This window comes from Cydia amplana, chromosome 11 (assembly GCF_948474715.1).
Source record: "Cydia amplana chromosome 11, ilCydAmpl1.1, whole genome shotgun sequence".
Lineage (NCBI taxonomy): Eukaryota > Metazoa > Arthropoda > Insecta > Lepidoptera > Tortricidae > Cydia > Cydia amplana.
Window position 1 is genome coordinate 3159561 of NC_086079.1, and position 13909 is coordinate 3173469.

A 13909-nucleotide genomic window follows, 5' to 3' on the forward strand; every position below is an offset into this window, starting at 1 on the left:
GTTCATCGCACCACAAAAATTAAAGGATCACAAAAGTAAGTTTTTTCCTGCACAAAAAACTAAAAAAGTTGAGTAGTTTTTGCTTAATAGACTTTATTTTCAATACAAGTGCGAAAAAGAGGAAATTCGAAACGAGTGGCGATAAATTAAAACACGACCGAAGGGAGTGTTTTAAATCGACACGAGTTGCGAATTACCTATTCGCACGTGTATCGAACAACGTTTTACAGTACATATGGCACTTTAAAGTATCGACATACGCACGAAAAGTGCTATTTTACGCACTAGTGCGCAAAAGTAGCCCCATATGTACTGTAATAGTAGGTTTTACAATATTATGATGACCTTGTACGCGTGTAGACATGATTAGGTACGAAAATAAACAAAGACGGTAGGACGAGACGTAATAACATAAAAAACATGTGCTCAAACGAGATAACATTATCAGTGTTAGGAATCTCAAACTAACTTGTTATAAAGATCAAAATATTATTATAACGGAATATTAATTATAGGATCGGATACACCGCTGCTCAAAAGACGTTTACGCTGCATAAGGTATATATAGAAACCAAAACTTAAAAAAACAAGCAACAAGTCAACAACGGTTGCACTCCGGGAGTGCCGATAGAAGTGAAAACTCACCTCACTATGTTACCGACGCCCGATAACACGATACATACGTTTAGCGGAGGTATTCTATTTATTTATTATATATTATTATCATTCTCAAATAAGATCACACTTTTTCATTGACATGTTTATTTACATACTGCCATGACAACGTCAAATTATTAGAACATAGGTAAAGAGTCTTGAAAAGGAGTCCGCAACATAAATGTCAAATAACGTTGAGTTTTTCTTTATTGATTTAAATGCCATCTAAATTATGAGTGGCCATCTAAACCTTACGCCCCTTACGGTCACGTGATCGCCTTACGCCCCTTACGGTCACGTGATTGCCTTACGCTGTCTCGAGTTTATCATTTTTTCCCCACCTCAAAAAGTGCCCAGCGCCGCTAAAGAAGTTTTCACTTCAAAAACTTTGACCTTCAAAGGTTTTGTTTTCATTTTTGTAGAACCGGCTCTTTTTGTAAGTCGCTTACTTATGTATGGACTTACCTAATCGTAATTACAAAACTAGATCAAAGAGATCAGCTAGATTGTGAGCTACATTATAATATAACACATGATACAAACATACTGTAAAAATGATAACCCTTCCCTTTGAAATCCGATAAATTATGAAGTTAAAAGGGTTTGTTATTCATTTATTTTTACTAATGCGTCAATATAATATGTGATACGTAGCTACTTACATCCTCTAAATCTATGGCTATAAACATTTAACCGAATTTTCAATTCCATTGTTATTTATTTGTAAGAATTAAAACGGATCCTGTGATAAAATTTCCAAGAAATACAAAAAATAATGAACTTATCAAGGCATGATAACATTTGACCTACCAATATCTGGAAACTGTAGAGATTCTAAGAAGTGCCCAACATTTGTTTATGTTGGTTTTAATCTCAAGATATTATAGCTACCTGTTTTTTTTTATAGCAAATCCAATACTGATCACATAACAAATTAATTAAAATGCTATGGGTATGCTAATGGACATCTCACAAAAAGATTTTTCCCACTTCCAATTGGATTCTTATTAGGCAATGACATCAACCTCACAGACATATGATTCACGGTCCATTAGTTAGACTCATGACATTGGACAGAGAAAAGTTATTGCATGCATAAAACTTGCATTAGCTGTAGTACTTGTGTATGATTGGTTTGTTTCAGTACTTAGTAGACTACTAAGAAAATCTAACACTTCAAACAATCACTCAGGTTGAGGTGAACAAAATTATTGACATAGGCCAATTTTATGGAAATCAAACAAAGTTCTTTAACTTCCAAGATTCTAAAAGTTATTAAAATACATTGGCATTTAATAAATAGTGCTGACATCGAATCCCAAGACACATTTAGGCAAACTTTTGAAATGTGTCCAGGTTTTTTAAAGTCTGAGTAATCCCTACAAACAATTTTATTAAATATAGAAAAGAATGCAATTTGAATTAACATATGATCTTAAATGAGTGGAATTTTAACTATTTGTTTAGCATCAGCAACTGAAGCCGCAGACCTATGTAAGCCGCATGTATTATTTATTAACCGTAGGTATTATACATATGGAGTAGCACAGATACCATAAAGTACAAAGTCAAGATCATGATGATGTTTATCTTTTGATTATCACTGAATTTACAGCACTATCAGTCATAATTGCTTTCACATACACAGACTGAACAAATCACTTTTAGACCAAAAAAATAACAATTTTAGTTCACGAATTTCTTTGGATCATGAATATACAATTTACAAACAACAAAAACTAGATAAACAAACAATGTTTCGTTTTTTATACATATGGACAATTGTAAACTACAATTGTATACATGATCCTTGCAATGTAAACAAAAAAGTAATTTAGAAAACATGTATGTACCCACTAGTGGAAGGAATTATAAAAAGGAATATTGAAGAATCAAAACAAACCTTTAATATGCAATATATCAAGTTTCATGTTCAAGTGGAGAACAAAGGACAACACAGACTTGCATTATTGCAGTTTAAAGTCTCATTTTTATCCAATTCAGACCTGTTAAGATGATAGGTCAATTTACTGATTTGTAAACTTTGCAGTTATGTTAGTTTTGAGATCATGTTTAATTATTTTTGAGGGTAAATTGACAAATCAAAATGGAATTTACACAAAATGTTCCTTTGTTAAGTTATTTACAATGTTTTGATGCTTGATACACCAACTATTTTCTTTGATTCCCATATGGTGTATAAGTGACAGAAAATACAAATTGGCATATTTGTTTTGAGAGTTGTTATACCGCTGTGTGTTACAGTTCTAACAAGAACTGTTAGGTAACTTCACTGATCAAATAAGAAATATGGACTCACCGTTTATGGACCAGATATGTGAAGGCAAGGAGTGAGCGGCGTAGACGCGGCCGAGCGCCAGCGCGGCGCCAGGGCCCGGGCCCGCCTCCTCGTTGGAGCTGGAGTCTGTATCCGGGCTGGCGGCTGCCGAGGCCTCGTAGCTCGCCGAGCTCGGCGGGATCGCGATCGCCTCGTGCGACGCGTGCAGGTCTGGCACCGACGACAGCGACCTGGCTCGCTGGCGGTCGCTCGTCACCTGGATCCCAGGAATCGCCCGCAACAAACTAAACCCTGCACCCCCCGACACCACCTCGCTGCTCGAGCTCGTCGAGAATGTCCTCGCCCGCGGACTCTGCCCCCCGTTCGCCGTACTCGCCTTTGCACCCATTGCTGCACTGAATGTTACGCAAAAAAACACCTGTCACACGCACCGAGGATTAAACTACGAGCACGCGCGGACCGCTACGCCCGCGGCGGCGGAACGCATCTTACACAGCGCTCTAACTGCGGCCTTTTACTTGTAAAACGACGATAATCACGGGAAACGACGGGCCTCCGCAAAGTAAACAGCGATGCATGTGCGGTAGCTCACTGCTTTCCTGCAAAATTTTGACAGGTCTGCCCGAACCATACACACCACAGATGCGGAATGTGATTACATGAAATCATTAATGCGTAGTTAGCAAATTATGAAAAGTCATTATGTTTTCAGAAACGTGATTATTTTTTATACTGAAACAATTCAGCCAACCTTACCAAATGCAAAGATGTCAACAGATGTTTCAGTACGGTACGGGTGACAATTTATAATCTGTTATACCTTCGTACATGTCACGCATATGTCACGTCAACTTTTCACGGAAGACGAAAATAATATTCGATTTACAGTGTTTTCCACGATTATAATTGAAAATATAATTATTATCCCAAGTGCTAAGATTCAGAGATGAACTCTGCAACCGTAAGTATTACTAAATAGAAAAATAATAAATGTTAATGCAGTAAATTGCCAAAAGTTTACATTCGTTATTACTCATGATTGATTCATAATAAGTATTTCCTTCTTTTATAACATTAATATCCAGATAGCTGATTCGATTTGCTCATTTATGACTATCTTGTGTTTTAAGTATTTATTTAACTAGCATTTGTGCAAGTTATTTTTCGCATTAGGATTATTATACCATACCATTTGTTTGCTTTTGATGAACTTTAATGAAACTTAGTAACCTCTCATATTTTTACCACCTTGACAATTAATTGGTGTAACTGTTACTAGTTAGAATTGTATCAAATCAATGTGTCTGCATGAAATTGATGTAAAGTTGAAAATGAGAATTATAAAACAAAAATGAACAATACAACAAACTGCCTGACCTGAATTAGAGGGCTCATTTAGACGGTGCGAGAACTCGCATGCGAGTTTCATTACATTGCGTTATTTGATCGGTCGGCTGAATTGATGTCACCTCAATGGTCTGCAATGTAATTAAAATCGTATATGAGTTCGCGTGGCGTCTAAATGAGCCCTTACTGCCATATCATTCAAACTTGCATGCCCTTACAAAATAAATACTAAAGAGTCTGTCTAGACTAACTTTGCACAGACTTGAACATAACAAAGGGTGGTATTACACTTGTCCAATGTGTATTTTGTCTCACATTTTGCTTAATGAGAGAGATGCAAGGACATTGGACAAAGATATTGGACAGATGAAATACCACCCAAAGTGACAGTGTCATTATAAGTGTCATATTTAGAAGCACCTTGGTGTAACTATATAATGGTGTGCAGAGTTAACTTGGTCCGACTCTAGCTATCATGATTGAAACCATCTAAGCAAATATTAGTAGTACTAAGAACACCCTCATGTTTAATTATCTGACATATAATTACTACAACATGCCATATATATTAAATATTAATTAGTAACAACTAGATCTTCTCATCATCTTTTTGCAGCTCCCCAACCAGTCTATATAAATAGTAAAACATAGTTTATATGAACTGTCATTTACTTACTAATTTTAATTAATTTGATTTTGCAATATCAATCGGGTAGACAACCCCATTCAAAAACTCTAGCCACTTTGAAACCAAGTTGTATTCATATTTCTGTGCAGTTATATCATCCAATACAAGGTGTTCTTTCACGGGTGCTCAGCTAAATCATATTTGATCTGTGAGATTATCATATTGTTGTTGCGCTTGTAAATTCCACTCTGTGATCTTACGATATGACAACATAAGACAGGTCGCATGAATAACCTGGGGTAGAGTGGCCATAGAATGGAGAAGTTTGGAGAAGGCCTTTGCCACCTGGCAAACGGACACAGAATAATGGAAAAAAAGAGAAATATATAAACATGACAGAATTGAAAATCCAGTGCCGTTTATCAGCCATTTGCCTCCAGCGGATCCTCAACTACTTTGGACACATGGCCAGACGGGAGCCGGACAACTTTGAAAAGCGTATTATGGTTGGCATGGTGGATGGAGGACGGGGTAGTGGACATCCACCGACCCGCTGGGTGGACACTGTAAAGAAGGCCTGCCAGGGATCTACACAGGCGCCTATTATTAGGAAGGCGGAACATCGTGCAGAATGGAGAGCTTTGGTGCGCAAAGCAACGACCTCATGTGGTCGCGACCCTCAGTCATGAGGAATCGAGGAAAAAGAGAAGATACGAACATGAATAAAAGAGAAAATATATAGTCCGACTAACTAAAGGCTAAATTATAAATATAAATGTGATCCTCCGAATTTTAAGCAAGAAAACCTTATGTTTAGTGTACCTTAAACCTTATGTGTATAGTTTTCAGAGTTTCATTGAAGTTTCCTAAAATTTACATCAGAATTTACAAGCACAGTAACAATATAATCTTTCAGAATATTGGCAAGACATTGAAAGTACACCCTTGTACTTAGTTACACCTGAAATTGAAGTTAAGACAATTTTTTTAATTAAAAAATTAAGATATTAAAAAGTATTGTTTTTTATTGAATGCTAAGGTTGTCTACCTGCCATCATGTAACTAAGTTTGTTTGCTCGCTTTGCACGGCTTGGCCTGTAGATGTCGCCACTTACATTACAGCCAGGTGTGCCGCAGGTCCCGCTGCTGGATGATGACACACTCGCGTTTGGGGAAGAGGACAATGCGGGGAAACAGTTCATGTAAGTATTTTTATATCAGTGGTGATCAACCGTCAATACAACTTGATTCTCATTGTCTCTAATCTATCTATCTATATACCTATTAAGCCCTTTTATTCTTAGAGTATATCTCTTAACTTTGTGTGCCGCTTGGCAAAGGCCTCCTCCAGGTTTTTAGGGTTCCGTACCCAAAGGGTAAAAACGGGACCCTATTACTAAGACTCCGCTGTCCGTCCGTCCGTCCGTCTGTCACCAGGCTGTATCTCACGAACCGTGATAGCTAGACAGTTGAAATTTTCACAGATGATGTATTTTTGTTGCCTCTATAACAACAAATACTAAAAACAGAATAAAATAAAAAGTGGGGCTCCCATACAACAACCGTGATTTTTGACTGAAGTTAAGCAACGTCGGGCGGGGTCAGTACTTGGATGGGTGACCGTTTTTTGCTTGTTTTTTTTGTTGATGGTGCGGGACCCTCCGTGCGCGAGTCCGACTCGCACTTGGCCGGTTTTTCCATTGTGGTCTTTCGTGGGCCACTCTCCCCCCATCTTGTTCGAGGTTTCCTCTGGCCCCGTGTGTAACCTCTTGGATACCAATCCGTTACGATTTTGCTCCATTGGCTCTAATGACATTTGAAAACCTTGTGACTTCGGTTACCCAATCGGTATGTTTGAGACCTCGCCACTGGGTCTCAGAGTCCTTTTACTTTTACTGACATTGCAACCTGCGGCTCGACGACTTGGATTCGATCTCAGTATGTACCTACATATACACATTGTACATGCCGTACGAGAGTGAATATTGAGTTTATGAAATCTCAAACCGTCTGACCTTGCAGCCTGAAGTGAAAACTAGACCTTATTAACTTACTGTACACTTATCTTCTCGTACTCTTTGCGTTCGTTAAAGCTCAAATAAATATTTCATACCTACATAAGTGAGAGCAAAGGTTCAAAGTGTTCAAACTCACTAACTAAATCTTACACTGTGATTGTCCTTGGCGTGAACTGGAACCCAAGGCCTTACCATGTGTCTCCGTATCAGGGATGTTGCGAACATCCGCATCCGCAACCGCGGAACTTCCGCATTATTTTTAACATCCGCATCTGCATCCGCATCCGCATAGAATCGATGCGGAGCTTATGCGGATGCGGATGTCGAACAAGTCGGTACTAGTAAGTGCTAGGTAATTTCGCGTCATTACCTATAACGAAATCGTCTAGATCCAGAAAAGTCGGCCAAGTTAATGTTTATTAAATATAACGCACCTATATTCATGCTCAAACACTAAACGTAGTTTTTTTTAAATAAAAAAAGACTAAAAATGTAATATTTGACGTTTTCTAAGTAGCTAATCTTGACATCCGCATCCGCGGATGTGAGCCTTTAAATATCCGCATCCGCATCCGCGGATGTCAAAAAATCTGCATCCGCAACATCCCTGCTCCGTATTCCAGCCACCCGTACATCGTGTTCTTCCACCTGGTGTTCCGCTGCTCCGCCATCGTGGTGTACATCCTCTGCGGATGGTTCTCAGACTCCTTCATAGCGTCCTTCGTGCTGGTTATCCTGCTGCTCTCCGCTGACTTCTGGAGCGTCAAGAATATCACTGGTAATCTCTTGTTAAATACTAGGAAGACCTACATATCACGATTACTGGAGAAGTTTTCTCTAATGTCCAAAGTATTATGGTCACATTCACTCTCTTATCACTTACGGAGTAGTCATTTGGGGAGATGTAGCAACTGTCGTGTCGGTCATACACATCAGTAGAAAATACATTATTAGGAAAACAGTTTATTAAAGATAGAGGCAGAAAACAGGCGGTCTTATCACTAAAGAGCGATCTCTTCCAGACTACCGTAGGGTACCGGAATCAGAAAAAGTAGTTCTTGCAAGCTCCTACAAAGTTGGTTAGCTGGACTACATAGATGGTAGCAAGGCCTCACCAGCTGTACTCCATCTTGATTCTCTCACTGGAATTGTAGAGAGAACATATTTAATTCAGCGCTAATCACGACACGTTGTCGTTTTGCCTCTACGAAGCATTTCCGCTACATACCGGGAAATCCATGTTATCGGCTTCGACCGTAGTTCAGCGGTTAATGTTTAAGATACAATTTTAAATTGAGACACGAAGATACCCAACCACCATTACCACCATACCATTTATTTGTGTGGTAACTTTTTGTTATTAATAAAATATTTGTATTTTGTATTTGTATTTGATAGACCATTTGTGTTTAAACATTACAAAAGCGACCTTTTTTGTAGAAAAGAAATATTTGATATTATTATGCTTACTGCCTCTCCCTTTAAGTGTTACGGAGCATTAATATGGGGACATACAGCAATAGTCTACATAATAAAAGAACGCAAAAGGACAGTCTGAAATAGGTATGTTTAGTCTTCCTTCTTTAAAATCTCGCAAGGCTAACGCACAAACTATATTCCCAACTATCCTACAAGAATAGTTATTTACGATACAAGTGCGGAAAAGAGGAAATTCGAAACGAGTGGCGATAAATTAAAACACGACCGAAGGGAGTGTTTTAAATCGACACGAGTTGCGAATTACCTATTCGCACGCAAAAGTAGCCCCGTATGTACTGTAAAAATAATTTACAGTACATATAGGGCTACTTTTCCGCACTAGTGCGTAAAATAGCACTTTTCGTGCGATGTCGAAACTTTAAAGTGCCATATGTACTGTAAAACGTTGTTCGATACACGTGCGAATAGGTAATTCGCAACTCGTGTCGATTTAAAACACTCCCTTCGGTCGTGTTTTAATTTATCGCCACTCGTTTCGAATTTCCTCTTTTTCGCACTTGTATCGAAAATAACTATTACAGTACATATGGGGCTATTTTTCCGCACTAGTGCGTAAAATAGCACTTTTCGTGCGTATGTCGAAACTTTAAAGTGCCATATGTACTGTAAAACGTTGTTCGATAAACGTGCGAATAGGTAATTCGCCACTCGTTTCGAATTTCCTCTTTTTCGCACTTGTATCGAAAATAACTATTACATAATAAATTAAAAATTAATAGAAGTTCTATGTTACATTCCAGGCCGTCTTCTCGTGGGTCTGAGATGGTGGAACTACGTGGATGACGATGGAAAATCGCACTGGGTCTTCGAATCCAAGCAGGTGATATTGATTTCATTATTTTATTACTAATTACTAATAAATATCCATTTCTTTTTGACAAGCTTGTTTAAATCTGACTTATTCTGAGGCCGCGGGTACAGTCACCTGCAATAGTATGATACACATACCCTTTACAGCCTTTGACACCTTTGTAACCTTTGACAGTTGCCAACCCCATTGCTTTCCAATTCCACGCACTTCGCATATTGAGAAATTCAGAATTGAACCATAGGTACTCCTAAAAATCTACTTTGATGCCAGTTTTTTAACCGACTTCCAAATCTCAAAGAAGGAGGTTATCAATTCGGTTATGTTTTTTTTTATTTATTTTTTTTATTATTTTTTTATTTTTTTTAGTGTTTGTTACTCCATATCTCCGTCATTACTGGACCGATTTTGAAAATTCTTTTTTTGATTGTATGTATATGCATACAGATTGGTCCCGTTTTTGTCAAAACCCAGTTCTGATGATGGGATCCATGAGGAATCGAGGGAACTCCTCAAATCTTAAAGGCACACGTATAGAATTTTCTGTATTTTCATCATAAAATAAAGCATTAACATTAAAAACTGTTGCATTTGATGAACTGGAACTGCTGATGATGATCAGAACAGAACTCTTCAACGACGCATAGTACATGTTTGGTGATTTCGAATTTCGACTTTGACTTGGACTGGGACCCGGACTCGGATCCAGATCCGGACTCGTACCCGGATCCGTTTCGGACCCGGAGCCGGACCTGGACTCGGATTCGGACTCGGACCTGGACTAGACCCGGACTCGGACACAGACCCGGACCTTGACCCGGAAAACCACTATGATACCTAAACTAAATAAACCACTATGATTACCTACCATAAAATGTAGGTATAAAGTATGATGAGGCCAAACCCCTCCCGCTCAAACCCCCGTACACCGCACCGCATGCGCCGTTAAGTGGGTTAGGTTAGGTTTGAACTGCTATCCTCACAGAACCGAACAAAAGTGGGTTAGGTTAGGTTAGAGCTGCGAGCCTTACAGAAACGAAATGCTTCCTTTTCTACATAGCGCACCATCTACAATAATCTTTCACCGGGCCGCATAGAAGTCGGTTTTTTTTTCTTAAAAATTATTTGCTAACTTTTTTTATAAATGTATTGTTTTGTCTTCTAGAACCGTGTGAATCGCAATGAGAGCCGACTGTTCTGGCTGGGGCTGATCCTGTGCCCCCTCGTGTGGAGCGGGTTCTTCCTGATGTGTCTCTTTACCCTCAAGTTCAAATGGATGGTGGGTGAACCAACTTATTCTTGTTAATTGTTGCCATGGTTACGGTTTACCATGTCCACAGACAAGACATCCTCTAGACTGAGCATAGTAACGTTACCCCCTCTGCCACTTATACGGTAGTTTTACTCCATCTTCGAGTCAATCCCGTGCCGTGATTGGTCCGTGTCTTTGAACGGACCAATCACGGCACGGGATTCGCTCACCTCGTCCCCCCGCACCCCCGTATTTTTGGCAGCATCGGTTTCATGAAATAATTGCTCTAAACTCAGTCTAGAGGATTCCTAGTCTATGACCATGTCGCTCTTGTTTATATTGAAAATAATCAAACATGCAGTCCGTTAACTCTCAGAATGACATGCGTTTTTCGAATACTCGTAAAATCGGACGATTTTAGGTTATGACAAAAAGTCAAATCGCAATATAGTCATCAACCGAATATTAAGCATAATGTCATTAAATTTGGGCTTATTTTACATTGAGACAATAGGTATCCTTAACTTCTTGCGCTAATTTAAACCTTTTTGTGAGTTAAAAAGAAAGCAGAAAAGTAATTACCTTCAAGTGTTACCGCCGATACCCTTGGAGGATACAACTAAACGGAGTAGCCATTAACAGGCTTTCCCCTCTGTCGAAAATAGGCGGCCAACGGTCATACACAATGTATGGACTGACGTTTATCTGACATGGCTATTTTTACGTTACGCATACATTTGACGTTCCCCTCCCCCGCAAAAATCGGCAGACTGTTTTGTACAGAAAATTACACACACACATCCTCCAAGCCGATACCCGATGTATCTCTCTAAAAACCGAAGGTCATTCTGAGAGTTAACGGACTACATTTTTATGGCAATTATAAGCCCCTTCCACAATGGGTCATCTACTGATCATATTAGTAGACACAGTATAAAGAAGGTGTCTTTACTTTATAGACCCAGTAGTCCAACTTGTATATATTTATGTATAATTTATTTGTTGACATTTTCATTTTCATTTTTATTTTCATTATTTTGTATTGTTCTGTTAGTATATATATGGTTTGTTATTGTGTCGTTTAAGTACTTGTGTTATGTATTGTGTGATTTGTCTCTGTGTTGTATGGGTGAAAAGCCTGAAATAAATGATATTTTATTTTATTATTATTATTTTTATTATTATGTCCACAGCTCCTCGTACTAATCGCCCTAACTCTGAGCGGTGCGAACCTATACGGCTACATCAAATGCAAGTTCGGGGCTAAGGAGAACCTGCAGTCAGCCACAACCGACTTCGTGAGGAAACAGATACTCCAAAACGCAACGTCATTCATGTTCGCGCAGCCTTCTCCGCCTAACGCGGCTGGTGGGAACAATACTGGCGTAGTTTAAGCGGTTTTAGACTGTAATTGAAAGAATATAGGGGTGATTTTTGCCATAAATGTGTTAACAAAGAGATACAACCAAACGAGACTTGTTTATCACTGATTTAAATTTTCATGATTTTTACACATTATTAAATTGTACAACGGGACTTAATCGCGTATCTAAGTTTCTCCGAGACCACGGGGACAACGCCGTCCTCGAAACGTCGGAGGTAAATCTTAAAACTTAGATATAGTTTGTAGCTTTCTAATAGACCCCGAAGGCTAATCCTATTGTCTATTGTTAAGAAAAACCGCTCGTGCCACGTGCCACAACCACCTGCATAAAAAAACGGTACTTCGGTTACTGAGTGCCGGCGAGTCGAACGCTACAGAACCAGTCTAAAATGTGTCATCGAGATGCGTAACAAAGGCGCGTTATCGGAGAGCGCACCTACACTGGTTTTTTGAGCGTTGGACTAGCCCGCGCTCAGGTGCCAAATAGAATAACTAGGACCCTTTTTTTGCAGGTAAGTAGCACGTGCGGTTTTACTGAACAATAGACAATAGGATTAGCCTTCGGGGTCTACTAGAAAGCTACAAACTATACGCGATTAAGTCCCGTTGTACAATTTAATAATGAGGCTTGTTTATATTCTCACGCCCTTCTCCGCCTAATGTTGAGGTTGGAAATATGTAATACTGGCGGAAAGCCATTTTGGACTCTGATTTAAGGGATATAGGGTTGATTTTTGCCTTAAACGTGTAAAGAAAAAGATAATACAGACGCTGCGGATGGGAATAGTACTAGAGTCTGTGCGGAAAGAGTCGTAGAATGTATTGGATCCCATACATTTCACGACTTCTCTTTCCGCACAGACTACCGTAGTTGAACTATTATTTTGAATTCTAATTTAAAAGGGGCTGGGGTTACTTTACTACAAATATGTATTCTGATGTTCTTGTGAGTAAAAACTAAAACATGTTCTATTGATCTTTTAACACATTTTTGGTTAAAAATCATCTATACTATTATATTTTATTTGTAAATAAAGTTCCTTGATCTTTCTAAGTATTTTATTTATTTAAGTAAAGATATTATTAATGAAATAACTTGATGAAATATTTTTTAAATAATATTGTCATCTTTGCACACAGATTAATATTTTTTGTTTAATCATAAATCATAATCCTATTTTCATTGTGATTTGTTCGATGTTTCATTCCACTGCATATATGATTGTATTTTCATTCCAATTTGATGAAAAATATTTGTAATCACCATTTCGATTACTATAAATGATAATTATTATTTAAATCATGGCTTTATTTTATTTTGAGACCTTTTTAAAACCTAACTTTGTTTTACGTAAGGACAGATTTACCTTCACAATCATGGTGTTCCAAAATCGTGGGTTCAAACCTCGGTTGTGTGGAGAGAAGAAAAAATTGTTCTCGAAAAAAATACAAGATGATGACTAACAATTCTGTCAGATCCTTATCATACAGACTTCATAGAGAAATAAGTAAAAAATATATTATTCCGTTGATAATTTGCCTTTGCAACAAAATACAGGTTTTCTAACATTTCATCTGGTTTTATAAAACTTTGTTTATTGAAGATTTTTTTTTCAACAGCAAAACCAGCCGTAAATAAGATTTAGTTTTCTTTCATTCCTCTATCGATTTCATCATTGCAAAGTAAATCCCTTTCTACTATGTAAATTGTGTCACACAAAAATTATGCTCCAGGTGAGGCTCGAACTCACAACCCCGGCATTTCTCACACGAACACTGTCTTATAAGTACCGTGCGCTAACCAATTGCGCCACTGGAGCTATGGTGGCAGAGGCCGAAATTGTCCGTCACTTTAGCCTACTCACTTTGTGGTCAACTGACGTCCTCTTTCGCGATACCAAACGTCAGAATTTCGGAGTTTTCCAACTGCACACTTTATTTGACACAATGTTTGTTTTGACAGCTCGTTGACCAATAAGAAACTGTGTCATTTAGTACATAACGTTCCTGATTGGT

General features: G+C 38.4%; 2 protein-coding genes and 1 non-coding gene across 4 annotated transcripts in view; 1 reads left to right on the forward strand and 2 right to left on the reverse strand.

The window, feature by feature from the left end:
• The window catches only part of LOC134651993 (E3 ubiquitin-protein ligase znrf2), a 191615-nt gene extending 188015 nt beyond the window's left edge, over positions 1 to 3600 (reverse strand). The window contains exon 1 of the mRNA XM_063507143.1: positions 2978 to 3600. Within this exon, the coding sequence (XP_063363213.1) occupies positions 2978 to 3344 (367 nt within the window). The 5' untranslated portion in view covers positions 3345 to 3600. The remainder of the gene's footprint in view (positions 1 to 2977) is intronic.
• Positions 3601 to 3795: 195 nt separating this feature from the next.
• On the forward strand, positions 3796 to 11987 carry LOC134651992 (uncharacterized Golgi apparatus membrane protein-like protein CG5021). 2 transcript variants are annotated; one of them, XM_063507141.1, is made up of 6 exons: positions 3796 to 3917; positions 6054 to 6133; positions 7573 to 7727; positions 9190 to 9269; positions 10423 to 10536; positions 11703 to 11987. In XM_063507141.1, exons 1-6 carry the CDS (start codon positions 3903 to 3905, stop codon positions 11901 to 11903), a joined length of 645 nt encoding a protein of 214 aa, XP_063363211.1. In that variant the 5' UTR covers positions 3796 to 3902; the 3' UTR covers positions 11904 to 11987. The 2 variants fall into 2 exon arrangements, with proteins under 2 accessions (XP_063363211.1, XP_063363212.1); XM_063507142.1 differs by having other exon boundaries at positions 3802 to 3917; positions 6069 to 6133.
• A 1632-nt stretch (positions 11988 to 13619) lies between these two features.
• On the reverse strand, positions 13620 to 13713 carry Trnai-uau (transfer RNA isoleucine (anticodon UAU)). Its single transcript has 2 exons — positions 13676 to 13713; positions 13620 to 13655 (listed from the first exon to the last, which is right to left on the reverse strand). It is a non-coding gene; the product is annotated as a tRNA-Ile (tRNA).
• Positions 13714 to 13909: the final 196 nt, after the last annotated feature.